General features: G+C 42.7%; 1 protein-coding gene across 1 annotated transcript in view; it reads right to left on the bottom strand.

The window, feature by feature from the left end:
• Window positions 1-239: 239 nt before the first annotated feature.
• Window positions 240-22,564, bottom strand: part of ELMO1 (engulfment and cell motility 1) — a 410,819-nt gene continuing 388,494 nt past the window's right edge. Inside the window, exons 17-22 of the mRNA XM_054991799.1 lie at window positions 20,288-20,451; window positions 17,651-17,763; window positions 15,231-15,338; window positions 9,296-9,378; window positions 5,829-5,906; window positions 240-1,550 (exon numbers count right to left, since the gene is read on the bottom strand). Coding sequence (XP_054847774.1) covers window positions 1,350-1,550; window positions 5,829-5,906; window positions 9,296-9,378; window positions 15,231-15,338; window positions 17,651-17,763; window positions 20,288-20,451 — 747 coding nt within the window. The 3' untranslated portion in view covers window positions 240-1,349. The remainder of the gene's footprint in view (window positions 1,551-5,828; window positions 5,907-9,295; window positions 9,379-15,230; window positions 15,339-17,650; window positions 17,764-20,287; window positions 20,452-22,564) is intronic.

Here is a 22,564-nt window from a genome sequence, read left to right as displayed (position 1 = left end):
TTTTAGTCTTTGGCCAAGATGTTGAACTGGATGGCCTTACGGTTCCTTCCAACTCGGCGATTCTGTAACTGTCAGGCAGACTACAATCCCCCATAATTTTTTGTTTCAGGATAGTTGCCACATAAGCACAGTTGTCTAATCTGCTTACAATTGTCTGGTTCTTTTACTGTGAAGTGCAGAAGCAACAGATATGTCGAAATAGATGTAAGAACCTGAGAATGAAGACATAATTCCAAAAATAATCACAAGCCCAATTTTATTCAACAACAATGTCAATGGGAATGTTGGTGCATTTTTTGCTCTTCCTAAATCAAGTGATCCAGGGACCATTCAGAAATTAAAAACAAAAGACAGATCATTTTTTTTTAAAAAAAGTACACATAATACACGTTTCTTCTTCATTAAATATATATTTTTGGCAAAAGCCATTCTAATGTTTTGTACAAAAACAAATCTCTTGAAAATTTGCAACACTCTCCGAATTTCTAGGGTATGGACCAGATCACACGGCAGTTTTCAGTATCTATGGCATCTCGTGCTCTGCACACAATGAATGAAACCAAACCAAACCAAACCCCACCCCACCCACCAATTTTAATGATATGTAATTGCGCAACAGGGACGTAAAACAGCAAGTGGGTTCATAAAATGGTGTGGAAATCAGTTAGGGTGAGAAGTCATTAAGATGTGGCTATTAAGGGGTCAGAAGTGATCGCAGAAAAGGCTTCCATCCTAGGAGCCAGTCACTCGACACAGCACAGACGGGAAGTTGCTGGTGTTAATGGAAATGGTGATAATGGTGAGTCACGATAACAATAGTGCGGAAGTTGAAAGCAGCTAGTAATCTCCTTCGTTTTCACTGAAGCCGGCTATGGAGCCAATGCTGCGTTAGGAAATGGGGCAGGAGAGACACCTCTCACCACCCTCCATTTACAGTAGCTCCGCTTCTCTTCTTATTTCCTCCCTTCCAGTTAAAACTCCTGCAATGCTGGATTTGCTTCGGTGGGCAAGCATTTTTGGCCACACAGTCCTTTTTAAAATTTGGAAGGTATATTCCAATATTTTAAAAACAAGGACGATCTTCTCAGGGCACCTCAAGTTGGAAAGTTCATTTGATCTTGCCTGACGGCCAATGAAAGCAGTGTTTTAGAACAGGCAAACAAGGGAGGACAGGGCCAGAAAGCAGGGTAGAAATCCAGGGGTGGGTTGAAGGGGAAAAAGTATTTTATGGTCTCCCCAACAATGTCCAATGTGCATAACTTGTTCTCTTCTTCCTCTTTTTTTAAAAAAAAATCTCTCCAGTTACAATAATTCCAGTTTCAATGTAAGTCTCAGCAGGGCGAGTAGCTTTAGTTACAGTCGTAAACAAAGTCATAATTGCTTGGCTCCTTTGGAATAGGCGGGGGAGCATCAGGGATTTGTATGTTCTCCAGGTCCAGGAGACGAAGCTTAATCTCCATGCTGAGCAGAGTGTCCATGTCGTTGCGTGTCAGTTCACTCATCATATCCTTTCCAAGAAGGGCATTGAGGCCATCTGTCCACACACAGTACTTTGTGAGCGAGAGGAGAGAGAGAGAGAGAGAGAGAGAGAGAGAGAGAGAGAGAGAGGAATCTCTATTAATCTCATTTTCTAAAATGCACCAGTATGCAAAACAATGGAATCTCCAGTGCTTTTACAACCCCTGTCATTTTAGACAGAACTTGTATGTAACACAAGAGTTTCTGCATTACAAACATCTTGCAAGCCTAGAGGCTTTATCCTGTATCAGATGAACTGAGCTCTGACTCACAAAAGCTTATGCTGGGATAAATTTTGTTAAGTCTTTTAAGGTGCCACTGGACTCCTACCTTATCCTGAGTTTGTTAATATCCCATGAAGTTGTTTTCTTTGAAGATGGCGTCAGGTTTTACTCAAAAGGGGGGAGGGGACAGGAAGCGCAAGGGAGCCGTGCTTCCAGTGTGGTGCCTGACGTAGTACTTCATGCACCTCTTCTGTGGGGGGATGTGAAAGTGGTACCGACATCTGGGGCTTGTGGAGGAGATGGACCCGTTTCCACTGGAAAGCACCGCTTCTCCAAAATGAGCCATCTTCAGATGATGAAGAAACAGAATTTTTGTTCTCTTCCCGCGCTGCTCCCTGTGGTTTCACTTCCCTCTATTGGATCTGCCACGCCTTGAACACAGACATTCCTGCCTGACAACCTGGTCCTCTGCAATGGGCTCCCTGAAGAAGTCAGGACAGGAGGTCTTCCATTCTAGCCTGTTTCTGGAAGCTTTGTAAACGCTCTGTAGAGAGCGGGTGAGTCTCTGGCTTTACTGTGTAGCATGCACATATGCGTATATGTATATGTACATACATATTTATAGGTAGACCGCGCTGCAGCACAGTGGTTAAGTGGTTGGGCTGCAAATCAGCACTCTGCTGGTTCAGATTCCACTACTGCCATGAGATCAGCAGGTGGCCTTGGGTAATAATAACACTAACTTGTTCACTGCTCTGGGTGGGGTACTAATCTGTCTAGAAGAGCAATATATAAGTGCAGTTAGTATTGTTGTCGTTATTATTCTTATTGTGTGTATGTGTAGGTTTCTATCTATCTATCTATCTATCTATCTATCTATCTATCTATCTATCTATCTATCTATCTATCTATCTATCTATCTATCTATCTATCTATCTATCTATCTATCTATCTATCTATCTATCTATCTATCTATCTATCTATCTATCTATCTATCTATCTATCTATCTATCTATCTATCTATCTATCTATCTATCTATCTATCTATTTATCTATCTATCTATCTATCTATCTCCATGTATGTATGTATGTATGTATGTATGTATGTATGTATGTATGTATGTATGTATATCCATATTTATGTGTGTGTGTGTGTATGTATGTATATGTATAAATATATATGCGTATGTATATAAATAAAAGCATGGTCGTCATCATCTTATCCTTCAAGGTTTATTTTTAGACACTTTATTATTGAATAAAACTTTTTGTGAGCCACTTCGAACCACTATTGATGACGTGACAGGGAGCATATAAATACTCTCTTTTTCTTCTTCTCTTGTACTAGATCTTTATCTATGAGTAACTGTATTGTGGCATTCAATGCCAGAGGATGTAGTGATAGCAACTAGAACAGAGGCCTTTAAAAGGGGATTAGACAGATTAATGGAGGATAAGCTACCAGCCATGGTGACTATAGGGAACCTCTATAGTCAGGAGCAACAAACCTCAGAATAGCAGTGCTAGAAAGCAATATCAAAGGAAGGCCATGGGCAACTGATTGGCCACTGTTAGACTAGATGGACCGCTGGTCTGATCTAGCAGAGCTCTTATGATATTCTTGGTGATAGAAAGTGCTGCCAAGTCTTTTATTGTTCAAAGTCTTTCCTCCTTCCCTTAGAACGTGCTTTACCTTCAGATATATATCTTAATTAGCCAAGTAAACCTGAACTGTGTTTAAGGACAACAATCTTGGGTTGGTTTACCATGTTTAAAAAGGTCCTTTACCATTTCCCTACATTCACACCTGTCTAACTAGAAAGCTTTTTGTGTATATTCTTCTTCCCTCTATCCTATGCAGAAACTTTGCACAGATTTCAGTTTTATTAAGGGAAGGAACTAGGTGCAAATCCATACATTATTAGTACACATTATTAATATAAAATCCTGGGTATATTTTGGAAAAAGGAGAGACTTGCAATGCTATGCCCTTTTAAATAATTATAATTATATCATAATAGCTTGACATTTAAAAGCAGCACTATAGAAGCTGGATTAGGCTGCAAACAAAGTCTTCTAACATTTTCCCTCCATTAGAGAGAGAGAGAGAGAGAGAGAGAGAGAGAGAGAGAGAGAGAGAGAATTTGCCACATCACTCTGAAGCTGAAAATTCCAGATAAACATGAGCTAAATAACTGTTTTAAATCAGCTGCGAACCCAGGAGACTGCAGGAACGGCAGTCAAATCCTATTGAATCAGTCACGCAAATTTATTACTAAAAGCCATTTATGTAACTGCGAACAAAAACGCTCCAGTGGTATTGTCTAAAAATAAAGATTTCAATCACACAGGCCTGTGTCCTATTTTATAAGTGGAAAATTAAATCAACCATACTAGTGTTTTTTCTCATATAAATGATTCTCTTAGATTCCATGCCAAAGAATGGATTTTAAATTTAGCTGACCGTGTGCTACAAAATAGTGCTGATCTTAAAAATAGCTAGAGCTCTCTGTGTGCAGCAAAGTTTGAGAGAGAGAGAGAGAGAGCGAGAGAGAGCGAGAGCGAGAGCGAGAGAGAGGTATCTAATATGAATGTGACAGGAGAAAAGAAAGGAAAATGGTACACTCTGCACTGTATATATTACTTTAAAAGAAATCTACAATTCTCTTTGGCTGGAATTTGCTTTAAATCGCCAAAGAAAGATTGGAAATAAAATGGAGCTGTTGGGAATGGAGAATTTGGGGCTACTTCAATGGCTATTTCAATGGCTAAGACTTCTGTGGGTCAGGTGACCTTTAGGGTAAATGCAGGGGCAGAAAAGGGCCTCATTGTATTTCTTTACTTCCCTGGAATGTGGGTTCTGCACACTCTCTCTCTCTTATACAAGCACTATTATGTTCAAACCTTCTATCTGAGTGTTATATTAGACCTCTTTCTTTCTTTTTTGCCATAGGAAAATTTTAAGACCCAAGTCTGGGGGTGAAGATTAAAAATGGGGCACTCACTGGCCCAAAGAACCAGCCCTTAGGGCAGGACAGCAGCTTGTGTCACTGTTTAATCAAGGTATGCATGGGTGAGATGGAGACAGGAAAGAGCCCTTGAGGTTCTTTCAAAACAGGGCATTAAAGAGGTAGATGTTCATATATGGACACGATGGCCGTTTTCACTCTGCTTACCAGGAACGACAGCGGCTTCCTGGTGTGATTTTGCAGTTCTCGCACAAAATCACACCAGGAAGATGGTATCGTTCCGGGAGCTCGGTGCGATGTTCCGTGGCCGGTAAGCGGTGTGAAAATGGGCAATGTTAATTCATTTGAGATTAACTGGGACAGGGCTTAGCTGGGTCTTCTGGCTTTTACAACCCTCATATGGACATTGGCTTTCTTTAGAATGAAAAGTCCAGCTCTCCCAGTTATCGTTGAAAACTTTGACCCTTTAAAATCATGAGATCCACACACATGCAAGGTATGACATATCTACTGACTTCTTCCTCTATGCAAAAGATTTAATGTAGGCTAAGTTACTTTTGACCTCTATCATTTTTAATGAATGAGTCACTGAGTATCTGCAACAGTATAAATCCACCAGGAAATGTGTATCTGAGGTCAGTTCATTAATAACATTTAATATATATACCGCCCTTCAGGACAACTTAATGCCCACTCAGAGCAGTTTAAAAAATGTATGCTATTATTATCCCCACAACAAACACCCTGTGAGGTGGGTGGGGCTGAGAGAGCTCTGGAAGAGCAGTGACTAGCCCAAGGTCACCCAGCTGGCTTCAAGTGGAGGAGTGGGGAATCAAACCCGGCTCTCCAGATTAGAGTCCCGTGCTCTTAACCACTACACCAAACTGGCATCTTGGAGAACTTCCCCTCAAAGCCCCAAGTCCTGCTGGTGTAGTTTGATAACAAATAGATATTCAGAGATTTAGCAACCCTGCTGGCTGATTGTTCTAGAATCCTTAACAAAATTCAGCTGAACTCTATATCTGCCAATCAAACTTTGGCATCCAACCTCAGGACAGACAAAACATTTTCTCTCTCTTTCCCCTTCCCTCATTCCCTTTTTCACATAGAGATTTACCTCATGCTTGTCAGGAGCGATGAAATCCAAGTGTCCATTTGAGTCGTGCAATATAGAGAAAGCAAGCTCAAGCACCTCCTAAAAAAAGACAATGAAAATATTGATACCAATAAAACAAAACAAAAACACACACCCAGTTTAACACTTTCATAGTTCCCTGCAGAGTGCAGTAAAACAAAGGATTTGCCTTGCTCTCTCTGTCAACAAATTGCACAGGAAATTTATGATGCTGCTATACATCCTTGCACTAAGGCAAAGAAAACTCTCAGTGTAGTCCTATGCAGAGTTACTCCAGTGTAAGCCCACTGATTTCCTTCCAACTATCTTTTCAGCTGGCACAGTCCTGGAAAGGCTGTACGATACGTGTGTTTGTTTTGAACATGTACATCAGTCATCATATAGCCCAGGTGTTGCCCAAGTTGCATCCTGTTCCATATTGCTCCACTAGGAACTTCCATGTTGACAAAAGTGGTCTCTACAGACTTGTCTATTTAGAGTTCCCTGTTCTTTCGCTATGGCAGAAGACCTCCTGCTGGCAGCTAGGCTGTTTCCACACGGCTTACCTTGTTCTGGAAAACAGCGAAATCGCACATGAAGATGCTGTTATCGCGTCTTCTTGCATGATTTCGCGTGATAACAGCGTCTTCTTGCGCAATTTCGTGCGAGATTTCGCTGTTTTCTGGTAAGCCGTGTGGAAACGGCCCTAGTTTTGCCTGCCAGAGGCAGGAGGAACAAAGAGCAACATCACCAACGTCACTTCCCGGTACAACTCAAAGGGTAGCTCTAGGAATTACTGGGAACTATGGTAGAACTAGGTGATTCCTACAGCTACCCTTGTCATGTCTGGGCTGTACCAGGAAGTGATGCAGCAATGTCAATGGTGCTGCTGACGTCGCAGCCGCCCCCTCCATGTCCCTGCCCTCAGCCTTGGCACAGGTTGCCAGGCTTGGCCGGGTAGCCCTACTTGCCACAGATGAGCTGGACTCCATTCAACATAAAATGGAAATCTACAGTCTAGACTTCTTTCAGATTGCTTTCATTTGTTCCAGGTTGGGTTTTAATTTATTTTTTGCATACATGGCTTTTAGATAATATAAGAGACTTTTAAAAAATGTAAATTTGGAATATTTGGAATTAAGGCCAATTTTGAAGAATAGTGTACTGAACAACAAGTAAATCTGATTGTATCTTATGAAGCTATTCCAGTTCCATATGACATTGAATTGCCCTTTGACATTTCCAAAGGACCCCAATGGGAAGGACGAACACTGTATGCTGGCAAATGGAAAGATTACAAAGCCACCGGTAAGGAGAGTCTGCCAAATCTATTCTTTGCTTGTGGCACTAGCATTCTGTTACTTCTTTTCTGCCAATGCATAAATATGAAAGCAGCTGCTATGCACAACCAAGGGCAGGAAGAGGAAAATGTCCTTTGGACGTTCCGTCTGGTTGGGAACCTTGGGAGAACCTCCACTTAAGCTTTGAACTCCGGAACGATTGCCCTAAAAGCCAGCAATCTCTTCCAGCCAGACTGGGTTGGTGCTGAAAAGAGCATCCCTGTCAGATTTGGCTTCTAAATGCTTCTGAGCATGCACAGTTACGAACGAGCACGCTCAATAGCAGCAGCACACAAGCGCTGCCAGAGTGCTTACTTGAATGTCCCTGCGCTCTTTTTTATGTGGGTTGTACGATAAGACCATTGAAAACTAGGATCTTTGAACATATGTCTAGAATTAGGCACAGAGTAATGGAAGGACCCCTGGTACAACATTTTATCGAGCATCGTCATGAAGAAAATTCCTTTAAAGTAGCGGTACTGGAGGTTGTAACTAAGGGACATGCAAATCAAATTAAGCTACTGAGGAGGGAAGCATTTTGGATTGTCTTTCTGCAGACGATTAGACCGCACGGCCTCAATACGGAACTATCATTGAATTGTTTTTTATAATCAGTTATGTTGCTTTAAAGTTTTGAGATTGGATAATGAGTATGTGATTTAAACTGCAGTTGAAGGGTTTGGCCACAAGCAGGAGAAGATACAGCTGCTGTGACTGTGATACTGGAGACATACGTTTCCACAATAATTATTGATTCAAATACCCTATGCTGTGTGAATACAACAGGTCAGTTCCGCTTGGGGGATTGCAATAATACTTAAATGTTGGTTATTGTATATTAAAGTAAGAATGTTGTTTTTTACAGCTATAAACCACGCCCCTGAAGAAGGGGACGAAATCTGTTTGTAGCCGGCCCCAGATTGGGCGTGGCAATGTATATGATAAGCTGTTTAGCTGAATTTATATGAGAAGACTTTTGTGATTATATTCCAAGCTGAATGCATATGAGAAGCTGTTTAGCTGAATTTATATGAGAAGACTTTGTGAAGACTCATCTGCACACCGTGATATTACAGCAATTAAGGAACTTACATTAAGGAATACACACAGATGATAGACTCTCTGGACATCTTTATTGGCTATATATAAACAGTTTGTATAATTTTCGTGCAATTGCCTTTGAAATTACCTTATAATATCATATAAAAAGTATATTAATTTTTGGTTTGATTCCCACGAGAAATTTTTCTCTCTCTTTTCTGTTGAGAGTGCTTCAAACTGCAGGAAATGTAGTGTGCATGACCCTAATCGGTGGGAGGAGGCTTATAGACTGTGTAAGGTACAGCTAAACACAGAACCAGAACAAAACCATCTAGATGAGGAGAGTACAATATGAGTTGTTATGAAAAATATGCGCTCCTAAAAAATAGTTTCAGCGATGGGAAGAACAAAGCATGCGCAGGCTCTCGCATTGTAGCTGCTACCCTTACTTGCCCATATTGGCTATCAATAAGAGCTTCTTCTCTCAAACCCCCCCCCCCATGTTTAGGCATAAAGTTATCCCAATCAAATTAGAAAATGTTGTTGCTCATGTTGGGATAGCTAAAAAGAAAATACCTTTGGTTTATGTTGACTTCTTGCAGCTCTCAAGTTCCAGATTTGCATAGGATGCATTCATTGTATTTGCAATTCTACTCTCTGCTTTTATACAAAATCATGCTCACAGAAATCACGTGGGGAAGTATCTATCGGGGGTGGAAGTGGTTAACTGGAACATTCAATTTGATTGTGAGTGTACTTAGTTCATCTGCCTGGGTATAAACTACCAAAAGGGGCCAGGAAGGAAAAGGATGTTTCAAGGCATGGGAGAACAGCAAATTGACAGAGCATGGTGGATATTTTAAATTGCATTTCCCACCAGGAATACACAGGAAACAAGGCCTCTGAGCATGTACAGAATAAGGGGGAGAAAAGGATGTTTGGGGCATTGTTACCTATTTGCAATCTTTGGGATTGAGTGGATTAGAAAATTAAAATACATCCAGAATGAAACATGTATATTCTGTGAAGTATTCTGTTTTGTCAAGAGCAAAATTTATAACTAAAAAGATATTGGATTGAAAATTATACCTTGTTTTGTTTAAGGGCTCCCTTCTCCTTCATGTGAGGGCAGTCCTTCCCTGTCAAGACTGCTTTTATATCTGCCACAGGCACTGTGCCGAGAGAGAGAGAGAGAGATTCAGAGATGCATCAAAACTCAGGGCATCAAACAAGCAGCAAAACAAAACTGATGCATCAGAAATGACATTCCTTGTTCCATTTCCAGAATTGGATGTGAGGAAAAAAAATCCAAATAAGAATCGGTCTTCACTAAAAAAACCCCCAATGAATTCAGGTGAGACATGTACAGCTGAAAATGTTAACTGCCAGTGGTTGTCTCTGTTTCCATAATAGAATACTAGAATTTTGAAGCTCCTGAAAGTCTTAAGTGGTTGTACTGTCTTTGAACCTACATCATGCACCTCTAATGCACGTTTAACTGTTGTTAAAAATATTTCTTGCCACTGCTTTTGGTAACTGTCTGATTAGAAAAAACCCTATCATTCCATTTAATCTGGACCTCTTTTTCTTCATCTCACAGTGGCCTCTTTGAACAATTATTTACCATTTTGCTAATATGGCATTCAGGGCAGAATCACACAGCCTTGTTTTCTCAACAATTGTGAGAGCGCCCCACCCGCTATTCAAAAAGAGTCCAGTAGCACCTTTAAGACTAACCAATTTTATTGTAGCATAAGCTTTCGAGAACCACAGTTCTCTTCGTCAGAACTTGGTTCTCGAAAGCTTATGCTACAATAAAATTGGTTAGTCTTAAAGGTGCTACTGGACTCTTTTTGATTTTGCTACTACAGACTAACACGGCTAACTCCTCTGGATCTACCACCCGCTATTGTGTAACAGCTACTACTGATGAGGAGGCCATAAGCAATCCTGGCCCACAGAAGAAAGCCTGTTGTGTGCAATTTAGTTATGTGAATCTACCCGTACATGTGTGAAAAATGTATTTTCCTCTCTGAACATTTTCTAGACCACAGCAAAAAAAAAAAAAATTCAACCTTTCCTTAGAAATGGACCCACAATTGCTTTCTTCTTGAGGAGGAGAGAAAAATATGTTACAGATTTAAAAGGACAAAAGAACGAATTCAGAGGTAACCATTACACATTAGAGCTTTTCTGGGTGATTTATAAACCTCAGGATCTTAGCACTTGCTTGGTGCCAAAGTGCTATATCCACACCCTAAGGGAGACAGCTCTGCTATGGAATAGACTATTCAGTATTAAAACAGAAGCGTGTAACTGTACAAAAGAGAGAGAGAGTGAAAAAGAACACACAGTCTTCAAAATTAAATTAAAAGCCACAAAAGCCAGTTTGGTGTAGTGGTGTAGTGGTTAAGAGTGGCAGGACTCTAATCTGGAGAGCCAGGTTTGATTCCCCACTCCTCCACTTGAAGCCAGCTGGGTGACCTTGGATCAGCTGCTGCTCTCTCAGCCCCATCTACCTTACAGGGTGTCTGTGTGTGGGGATGGTAATGACACTGACTTTGTAAACTGCTCTTTGTGTGGCAATATACGCACAAGGTTATTAAAATAAAGTAAAAGGTCCATGAAATAGTAAAGTGACATTTAACAAGTTTATTAAATGGTGAATGTTAGGTTGCTTGTTACTAATGCTTTCTCAGGCACGTGCAGTAGGTCTTTGTGATGTGACTTGTGTGTAAGCCACTTGTCACACTCACTATTTCTAGGCAAAGAATGGCATTTTCCTAGCAGGAGCAACAACAGAAGCTTGCCAATTGAATGCTGGGGAAAATGTCATATTTTCTTCAAAAGAATTGGTTTCCTATGAAAAGATCGCCATCTTTTTTGCAGCAAAATGGTAAAAAGTGTGCATTTACTGTATGAAACTCTTGTCTGGAAAGGATCCACTTTTAGGAGTTGCTCACATGCAACTGGCCAGAGACATACCACAACAATTAGATTAGGGTCTAAGGCAACTGCATTTTTAACTATCTATCTAACTATTTCGGTGACATTATTGGAACCATGTTGCTCGCCTCTCAGCAATACCACAGACCAGTTCACCATACCTCTAAGCATCTGGCCAGGTGTTCTTTCCTCAGTCTATAGCACAAACTGTTCACAAGCTAAAGTATCATGCTTGAGGTATGCATTGCGGGCCCAGAGGAGTTGCTCATCCCACTCTGGGTACTCTTGTAGTGCTGGAGCGCTCCTTACGTGACCTGTTTGCTTCTAGCTCACCAGGCAGTAAAAAGCAATGTGCAGTTTCGTGACTCAAATCTGAGAGAAAGCTATCCTGGATTCCAAAGGAAGCCAATTTTAGAATAAATAGTAGATCTATATGCTCCTCAATATCATATGGAAAGATATCGACAGAAAGTTTAATCGGTCTCTGAATAATCTCTCCCTTTTTCTGGAACAGGATAAGAACATAAAACTCGATTGCTCCTTACACTCCACCGCCACTTTTTCAGACAAGGCTGCGCAGCCACACATGTTTTATTATTCAATTCTCCTATCAGGGGAACAAGCTGATGCACCTTTCACACTATATGCCTGGAAGGACAAACGTTAAAGGTACAGTGCCATTATTAATGGGGTTTCTTTCTATAGTGACTCTCAAAATGTAGAGGTTACCCTCAGAGTCTTAAGAATCCCCTGCAAAGATCTCCCAACTGCTTCTGTTTTCTTTTCTGCAAACTTCTTTCCCCAAGTTCTTCCCCTCCCTCCATTCTACAAGGTCCTCTCCAAGGCCCAAGACAGAGAGGATCCTTGCGGAATGGTGCCTTCCCCATGCAGGACTCACAATGAAGTGTTAAACTCTCTTGCTGCTTTGCTTTGGGGGACCATCAGTGAAAATACTGATGGGTATATTATCCACCGGGCAGCAGTGCTTGGAGCAGAATTCTGTACTCACACGTTAAAGGAAGACCTATCCTAATTAACGGAGAAATCCCCTTCTGAGAGAAAAGCTAACTCTTGCAAACTAATTGACAAAAAGCCTTTCTTTTTTACCCGTAGTGAACCATGCACAGCACAGTTTACTCAAATAAGACGCCCCCCTTCCATCCTCTTCTCTTTTATTTCCAAGACCTTGGCCGTTTCCAGACGGCTTACCTTCTGCCGCTCCATGCCGCAACGCCGCGGCTCGTGCTGTGGCGAACGTGAAATATCGCATTTTCTCACATGAGTTTTGCACGATGTTGCGCAAAACTCGCGCGAGAAAATGCGCTATTTCGCGTTTTCTCCGGCACGAGCCGCAATGTTGCGGCATGGAGCGGCAGAGGGTAAGCCGTCTGGAAACGGCCCTTCTTAGCTGATTCCACCTTGAAAATATACGCTCACTTGGTTGCATGTGATCAGAATCACCCTGCAGGGAATCTCTTGTACACTGGAAGGGAGCTGATTTCTTTCCTTTTTCTTTCAGGCCCATCCAGGAGCCTCAACATGTCTAACAGTGGTATGTGAGGGCGGGCAGAGCTGGCAGGCTGCCTGGGATGGTCTTATTTGCAAAACTACTTAATAACCCACTTTATGGAGTGTGATACTGCTTGAGAACTGGGGGGGGGCATTTAGCAGGAACTGTTTCCACCCCACCCCCCATGTCATAATGGAAGAAGCGGTTCCCTTGGAGATGAACCAGAGCTCTTGCCATCTTTTTTAGACAGAATGTAGTATCGGGATTTGCGCAGTAATTGGACCAGGTGCCTCATTTTAATTGCCAAGACTAGCCTGAGTTCCTGAGAACCTGGAAGGTAAGCAGGCTGGTCATGGTCAGTACTTGGATGGGAGACCACCAAGGAAGACTGTGGTTACTCTGCAGAAGAAGGCAATGGCAAAACCCACCTCTGCTCATCTCTTGCCTTGAAAAATCCCAAGAGTCTCCATAAATCGGCTGCGACTAGATGGTGCTTAATTATTATATTGTCAACTGAAAATCTGCATAGCATGTTTTCACAGATAACAAAGCCTCAATGGAACAAGTGAACCTAGTTACAAAGGCGTATTTCCAGCGGAGGAACTAACTACTCTCCGGTCATCTTTTATTCCACAACAACCATTTTGCATCATTAGTCAAAGCCTGAGAAGAAGTTAACATCTCCTCTTGGTGCCAGAGCCTTGAGTACCATGATAAGAAACTTTAGTTTCTGATGAAGGGCTGCAGTAAAAAATAAATAAATCCTGGAACAGCTTGGAGGCCAATCTGTGATGCCATGAAAATAAGCGAGTGTGACTATAAACTGGTGCTGTCAAGAGGCTTGACTTCAACCCTGAACCCTGTAACTCTCAGCCAACTGGCATGCAGAAGAACCTTGGCGTCCTTCTCTGAGGGCAAATACATTTCAGCGTTACTGCCTCTGGCTGGATGAGCTGTTTGGGTCCTTTGAATTAGAAGACAGGCCCCAGCTTAGAATGGTGTACTACATTTTAGCTATAAGACTGAAGAGTGCTCAGATTGTATAAAATTTATAGCATGACACAGCTGATGAATCTCTGCTTGCAGAAGAGATAAATGAGATAAGCTAAGCACTTTGCTACTGAATGATATGTCTCGGTCATCCACTGCTTTTTTGGATGTGCCTCTTCTATCTGAAGTCCTGACAACAGTTCTTTAGGGGAGGCCTGTGTCATAACTTCTGCACTGTAGGTGGGTAGATGCTCCCAGTCTCAAACACCGATTTGCTTAGCGCTACGTAATGTGCTGGAGACAAATGGGGATTTGAATCACAGGTTTGCACTTTCTGCCACTACACTGCATTGCACCTCAAAGATGAACAACTGATGCGAACAACATCTCTTGACTATAAACCGTCACCCATGAAGCAAAGGTGAAGTGGGTGAGGCCCAGAAGTGGGGGACTCACAGATTTCCCTGTTGGAATCTGTGCCTGTGGCCTGGAAAGCAAAAGAACCGGAAACATGATTTCCTTGCATTCGAGCGCTTCCTCTAGCTGTAATATAATCTGTTCCAACAAAAGTTCTTGGCAGAAGTCAGGGACTGCATTTTTCTTGAGGAAGGTCATTTGGGGACATGTGTAGAGCCCCCCCCCCCCCCGCTGGAGTATGTCAAACAGTTCTACTTCAAAAGGCACTTTGTGATAGTTTGTCTGAGGTTGGAATCTGCAGGTGTGTGATTATTTGACTCTGCTACTGTATTTTAATTGGTTGCTTGATCTATACACCACCTTAATTTTTGTTCTTGTTGTTGCTGTTTAAGGTAGGATATAAGTTTTATAAAATAAATAAATAAAGAATAACATCCGGGATATTCCTCCTTCCAATTGCCTCTAACAATTCTGCCAGGTACCCACAGATTTGGGTTGCTAATCTCCAGGAAGTACTGGAAATCTGAAATTACAACTGAACTCCAGACTACAGAGATCACTTCCCCTGGAGAAAATGGCTGCTTTGAAGGGTGTACTCTAGGGTGTTGGCACACCCAAAGTCTCTTCTGCTTCCAAATCCCACCCTCATCAGGTTCCACCCCCAAATCTCCAGGAATTTCCCAACCTGGAGTTGGCAACCCTACTACAGACATTGCAGTATTTAATGACGCTTTTTCCATTATGTACGAAAAAACCCCCAGAACTGTGCTTCTAAGCTGCCAGTGTTAACTAAAAATGTTAAATGATTTTAATCGTAAGTCATTTGGGGAGCCAATCAGCTGAAAAGTGGGGTGTAAATACTTCAAATATATAAATAGGTCACTGAGGTAATGGACCCAGGAGGCAAAAGACCGAGAAAAAAAATCCCCTAAAAGAGTTCCACAGAATCCAGCAGGCAAAAACGGTGGACAAGCAGGCGAACCGCCAGAAGATTGCCCGCCGCTGGCACGCACCTGAGATCTCGACTCCCCTTCCTTCTGCAGTCATCCTAACGCTTTCTCTCCTCCTCGCCATTTCGAATCCCCACTTTCTCAGCTCAGTGATAGAATACTGAACATAAAAATCAGCAACAGAGTGAGACTGTATCTCTCAAATACTCACGCTTGTCCTGCAATGAATCGTGGGGTACTTCTCCCTGGGGACTCTCTTCTAAGTCTCCGTAATGCAAAACTTTGTGGTTGGGTGAGAGCCGGCAATACCAAAATTTGTCTGACAAAACAAGAGACATTTTTTAAAAAGAAAAATAACATTTCTCTGCACTGAGACAACACAACCCAGCTAGAAATTAAAAGAGTACGACACTGGGAGACAGAAGCAGGGTTTCGCAATAGATATGTAGAGGGGAACCTTCCCTCACTCCTGTGAAAACTACATTCCCGATTTTGCATTCTAGCCCTTTCTTCAGATGACACGTGAATTTACATCTCTTACCACCTCCATCTCCTCTTGCTATAATTCTTCTTAAAAGTGTTTGTCAAAAGTTGCTGCTGGTAATAATATTTCTGGCAGGCTCAACCTGCCTCAGTCAGTAGTACACAAGGTCAGGGCCAGCCAATTCCCCTTCTGAGATGAAGAGAGCCAGAATCAACCCTTTCTCTGAGCACCTCTGTTTAATAAAAAGGCCCTATTAATGAGGTTCTGTCAAAAATGTAATTTTGTTACACCTGAACTATAGCTCTCTCGTTCTCTCTTCCTACCGTTTAAAGCAGAATCAACAAACACAGTAGTTCAGTCTGCAGTAGCTGCTTTATCTGTGACAAGGCTACACTCTGCAGTTACCATCTGTGGGAAAACGGCTGGACGCTTTTTGCCCACGTCCCCTAGTTGGGCAACCTCAATGAAACAAATACGATCTCAATTAATATGGCCATTGATCTGCTAAGAATTTACATCGTTTCATTTACCTCAGAAAATGCTTGAATTGTTTCTGTGCCTCCTTTGGCTTGAGGTAACTACCAGTTTCAGATAGCTACTTGAGGAAATTTCTTATGAAATATTGTAAAGCCTGTGGCAAATAGATACTCGAATTTGGTGGTTACCACAAAGAGAACAAAATGCTTATCCACAAGAGAGGAGCTGTGCCCAAAATAGAAACATTTTAGGAAGATGGAGTAGCAGATCTCTGAATTGGGGTCATCTGAAAATGCAGAGATGATCTTAGCACATCATTTAATTGAAGCTAGGCAGAGAGTCTGTCAACATTTCTATACACTGGAGAGGACTTTAAAGCAGAGTTGATGTTTAATACAGAGCTTCATACTTGCCCTAAATCCTTCAGAAAAAAACACCCACAATCTGAATGGAAATGTTTCTTCCTTTTCCATCATGTTTCATCATTCTAGTTGCAAACTTGGCGGTCCCACGGCCTTCAGGGAGATAAACAACCCCCCCCCCTCAACAGGGTGGAGTTTCTGCATTTTTCTTAAATGCAGAAACTTTAGAACAAATTTTTAAACTAGCATTTGTTGTCATACTAGGGGAGCCCTTTCTCACTGGCTATGCATAAAAACATGATGAATTAAAAAACAAAAACAGGTCCCCTCACACATAGCCCTATGAGCTCATTTCTCTCTGGAAGTCACATGTGAGTGCTAGTTCAACTGGAGTGGAGGGGGAAAGATAAATGTAAAGCAGGGAGAAAGGAGACCGTATTACCTTTCAAAAGCTTCTTCTGTCTTATATGATTCTAAATGATGAAGTTAGATTTGGGGGGCTATGGCATGCATTCCCCAACCACTGCATAAGCTCTGACAACTAGGAAGATAAAAGGATCCTAGCAAGGGGGATTAATCAGAACTGGAGGCAGGGCAGGCCCAAGGGTTTGGGGGCGGGGGGGGGGGGGCTGAAGATTCCAGAAACCAGTTAATGCCACGCTTTCCTTCAAGCCACCACTGCAGTATGGCTGTCCGGAATCAGCAGGGCCAACCTGTCTATTGGGATGAGGGAAATTGTGCCCCCCTCCCACCAGCAGAATTATAGAATGTGCCAGCAACAGCATCGGGAGCTAGAATGGGAAGGTAGGGGGAGGCATGCCTGACAGATCACAGAATTACTTATTATGTACTTTACCATTGTGGCTTTCCAGGCAGCACACAGGGTCTCCTGGGGGAGTGTGGGTCTTCCTTGGCCCTGTTCAACACTCTCGGAGAATATGCTGGGGAGGTGGAGGGACCCAAGCTGCACCGCCTTGCTCTCAGCTGCCACCAGCAGGCATGCTGTAAGGGGAGGGTGGCCATGGCTGAGCAGTGCCCAGCCGCCGGTGCAAGCCGTATATAGCCACGGCAGGAGAAGCCCTCCTTGAGTGGGTTGGCTGGAGCATGCAATGGCTACTCTCACTGCTACTGCTCATTATTTATCCCCTCCATGTGATTTCTCATGGGCCTCAACCAGTAAAACAGCTAATGCTAAGCTAACAAATGCTTCATAGGACAATTCAAGGGCATTTAAAAAAATCTACAGGACAAAAGGAGTCAAAGAAATAAAATAAGCATATGTCCCAAACAAACACTTCTGGGTAGTACCTTGCCGCCGTCGACTGTTGAGTTTCCTAAAGCAGGTCCCTTCCACGAGACGATTCAGACGCTGCTGCTTAATCAGTTCTAGGATTTCAGGCTGAATCTTCTCCTTTAGCTCCCTGAGTGGGAAATGTAAGCAAGCAAAGACAGACACGGTCACATCTAACTTGATTGTCTTCGGGAGTCAGAAAACCTCACACTGTATATAGCAGGGCAGGTTTTGCTGGAATGATCCAGTTTACTGGAGCGTGTCAGAATTAGAACTCTCCAGCGTATCTCCACTTTGGCCCAGTCATTTATTCTGTTGTTGCTGAAGGGGAAATCTTCGCAAAGGTCCCATTATTCTCGACAACAAGAAGAAAGCGTTGCTTTCTATCAAGCTGATCTAAGTAAGAAACCTGCCAATCCGATTTTTAAAATCAAATGTTTTATTTGAGTGCACATTTTTATTTCTCGCACTCAAATTCAAAACAAAAACGAAATGCCCCAAGCCGTTCATTCTCAAAGAACTGAATGCACAAACATATAAGGTCATCTTAGACTGAATCAGACCACTGGTCCATCTGACCGGCAGCAAGTCTCCAGCGTCTCAGGCAGAAGTCTTTCACATCAACAATTCCCTGGCCCTATAACTGGAAATGCTAGGAAGTGAACCTGATACTTTCTGCACGCAAAGCAGGTACTCTTCCACTAAGCCACTGCTCTGCCCCCTTAGGTTTACTCTATACACTAGCAGGGCCGGTGCCTCCATTGAGGCAAGCCCAGTGAACACCTCCAGCGATCACCTCGGGGGCGCGCACCATGGAGCTGGCAGCAGCAGCGTGCGAGTGGCTGACTGGGAGGGATGGGAAGTTGCCCATGCGCCCCCCACCCCCACCCCAGCCGCCTGCCATGCTTGGCCCACAGCGACTGCAGCCTCCCAGCTCTCCCGTGCTGCTGCTGCCACCAACACGCACCCCTGGCTAGGAGCAACAGCCACAAGCCAGGCACGGCAGGTGTCTAGGGTGGCACGCAGAGCAAGAGGGCTGGGAGGACACGTGCGTGCCTCCCCAGCCACCCACTGTGCCTGGCTGGGCGGCAGCCTCTCAGCCCTCCCGCTCAGCTGCTGCCGCCCCGCAGTCTAGGTGTGCACGAGGGGAGAGGAGCAGTCCTGAAGCTGTCCCCACCCCTGCCTCAGGCGCCAGAAACCCTGGCGCCGGCCATGTACACTAGCATGTCAGCTCAAGCCACTTGTCGCTCTTCTGAAGTAAGGGCTTTTTGGGTCTTTAGCACCATCGCTAGTACATGGTCCATTTAACTATTAACAGCTATGGTCATTAATTCAGGATCAATGAAAAACAAAGGGGTGCTCCTGAAGAATCATCATACGGTGATCTATAAATCTGGCAGGGGAGGAAGGACTAATCTCCTCCACCCTTTCCAAATATCATTCCTGTTTTCCAATCACAGTGATATCACGTTTAAATTTTGATGGACTAAAATAAATATCGATGAATCCAAGAATCACAGGGACAACTATGGTATCAGCAAACATTAGCCTCCATAGTAATATACACAGAAGTGGGCCAGAAAGCTTTTATATTACTTTCAGATCAAACCTGTTTTCTTATTTCTTAACAATCCGATGACCCAGCGTCTTGGACAGAACCAATCTTACCAAACATATTTCATGATTAAACTGCAGAAAGAAAACCTTGAAAAAATACATCCAAAATTCATATCATCCATCTTAAAAAAAAACCCTACATCATCCTCACCCCAGGATCTTAAAAAATTGGTTTGGTATGAACCCCCTCAGGCAGAAAATGCATTTAAAGTTGATTTCACATGCTGTCACTGGAATCCACCGGGTGGCTCAAGCATCAGTTTTCAGCTATGCTAAGATTTGTTAAGAATACATAAAGACGAAATTTCAAAATAAACTTGGCTGCAAGCCAAAAACTGTTGCTTTGTAATGGGCAAAATCTATCAGCTTCACAGTTTATATGCAAGAGGCTTCTGTTTAACCCCTTATAAGTGGGCTGGATCCTGTCTTGGGTAACTACATCACTGCGGTAAAAATATGGCTTTAAAAAGGGCTGGAAATCCACCTCCCCAGTCCAATATAACGGATCAGCGTGAAAGGAATAGGGAATATTTGTTAGCATATGCAAACAAGAACCCATTTAGGCGTTAAGGCATTAGGGACAGCACAAAAGCACAATCTGTTTTTACAAAGTCCCTCTGGCTGCATGCTTCTGCTCTAGGCTTCATCTTGCCTGGTTCAATGCGAGTGACATTTTGTTTTCCATGAGGAACTGGGCAAGGGAGAAAAATTCAGGGAGGAAGAAAAGGACACATACACAAAGGGTGAAAATGTCAAAGCATTGTTTGCTTCAAATAAACCAGTTTGAGCCCTACAGGGAGCAGTGGAACCGACTTTCGGTGAACACAAAAGAAGCATTTCTTTATTTCTAAAGAAGAAAAGGAATACATTCCAAGTAGATGCGACTGCCCTTCCTTTTTGAACACTGCCCCTGTATCTTTCTATTTCCTAGGGTTTTTCCTAAAAACCTCATAGATGTCATCCGCCTTTGTTAGACCTTCAAAAAGGTGGTAGAGGAGGAGATAAAGAAGGAAAGAAGACATTTAAGGGACACCTACAAAATTGGACGAGACTGAAAGTCCTCCTGGTTCATCCTCTCAGACTGACGGATTTTCAGGATTTCTGCGTAGCTTAGATTTTGAAGTTTACTTTTGAACTGATCCAGAGAACTAGGCTTTGTGGTCAGTGCTCTCATTATTTGCTCTTTCACCACTTGCATTACCTGTGGAGGAAAAGAAAAAGCTATCAGTTCTGAGGGGGTAGCCCTTTTCTTGGGCACTCGAAACGCAACCTCGTTCCAGAAACAGTTCACAACTCGGTAATGTGGATAAGCTCTGATGCCAATTTAGCTTTATAAATGAAGCCAGTCCCATTTTCGCCTTTCCGTACTGGGAGCAACCAGGGTGATTACCCCACTAGGTGTCTTTAAAGATGTTCCTTTCTGTGCAATAAATATGCAGTTCTTCTTTTTTTTGCTGCACAAGATCCAGGGATATCTCCTTCAGGTTCTAACTTTAGCTGCGAAGATGTATGGCATTATCCCTGCTGTCCCACTGCAATGCTATTCCCTCCCCCCAAGTTGCATATTCAACACTAGTCTGATTGTCATGTACTACTGTCAGCTGAATTATGTTGAAAGACACACCTCCCATGTCCCACCCCAGCTGTCACCAGTTTCCCTTCAACATTGAATCCAGTTAAGGAGATTCTCCAGGTATTTCCTTAAAACTGTAGCTGGATTTGAGGCAAAGATGGGTCTGTTTCACTTCTGGTTCTGCTGGCAGAGGTGAAATTGATGAGGTTCTCTTCAAGGTACAAAATAAAAAATGTACTCTGTTTCTCTAGCACTGGATCATACATCTTCTCTTTTTAAAAAGGAGTCATTTCCCAAAGCAAGACTGCCTTCTCTGAAACAAGGTATCTCTCCTTGCATATTTCCTAAATCCCAGGGCTTTCTACTCCTATGCTCATCTCTTTTCTTTCTAGTTCAAGTTTCACCACCAGTCAAATGGATCAGAGACTCAAGCACTGGGTCAGGCCCACCCTTGGCTGATTCCACACACATTGGATAATGCACTTTCAATGCACTTTAGCAATCGTTTTGAAGTGGATTTTTTTGTTTCACACACGAAAAATTCAGTTCCAAATGATCTCTAAAGAGGATTGGAAGTGCATTATCCAATGTGTGCGGAATCACCCCTGTTTTACAACTCAGAATCAGAATTTTCTATTTATTCTTGAGATGTACCCACTGTGCTGTACAAGTAGGACCTCAGAATGCAAAGCCACCAATGAACAGTTCTATCAGATGTCTTCATAAAAGCTGTAACAACATTCCCTCTAACATCCCCTATTCTTGATAGTGCTATTGGAAAGACCAGCAGTAGGCAGATGGCAGAAATTAAGAGGGCTTGTGTAAGTCCATTTTATTATGACGTAGATCAGGGGTTCTTAACCTTTTTGAACCTGTGGGCACACTGGGAATTCTGGCACAGTCTGGTGGGCACAGCAACAATATGGCTGCCACAAAATGGCTGCTGCTGGAGATGGAGCCTGCCACAAAATGGCTGCTACAGCTTACCTTCAGCCACACAGTGAAGAGCCTTGTGCTGTGGAGGCAGTTTCTGCCAAAGCAATGTTTTTAAAAATCTGAACAGCCAATCAATACTCCAACGGCCAATCAGAAACCGTACTTTGCAAAAGCCCTACCTGGCCCCACCCACTTACTAAAAATACTTGACAGGCACCAGAAAACATGTTGGTAGGCACAGTGGTGCCTATTGGCACCACGCTGAGGACCCCTGATGTACATGCTTTACTTGTGACACCACAACTTCTTGGCTTCAAATGAAGATGCTACTCAAAAGGTGATGGTAACACTGGCCATGTGATGAAAATTGGTCCCCTCTGTTCCTGCCTCTCCTACTTCCTTGCCCTAGTATGGAAGATGAGGGCAAGCACAGAACTCGGTTCAGGACAGAAAATGAAAACCAAAACTTAATCCACAGTTGGACACCGAGAGAAAGAGATAGTACAGCTCTGAATTACCAAATACATCATTAAACTATCAAGAGAGATTAGATTTCATTATTCCCCAGTCTTCACTGGAATGACAAAAAAATCTTATTTTATATGCTGGAGTTGATTCACCTCGAAGAAATCTTTTCTATTTTTGACTGAAGCTCAAAATAAGCATACATACAAACATCTATTTGTTAACTGTTGTATATTTATAACGGAAAAGAATTCTAAAACAAGAGCAAAATCAAGAGAGGTTTTGAAGCAGAACCATAAACACTTCAAACAAGAGAACTGGAATGAGATACAGCAAAGCA

Source organism: Eublepharis macularius, chromosome 11 (genome assembly GCF_028583425.1).
Source record: "Eublepharis macularius isolate TG4126 chromosome 11, MPM_Emac_v1.0, whole genome shotgun sequence".
Lineage (NCBI taxonomy): Eukaryota > Metazoa > Chordata > Lepidosauria > Squamata > Eublepharidae > Eublepharis > Eublepharis macularius.
Note: the sequence above shows the minus strand (reverse complement) of the source record. Positions and strands in the feature narration are given on the sequence as shown.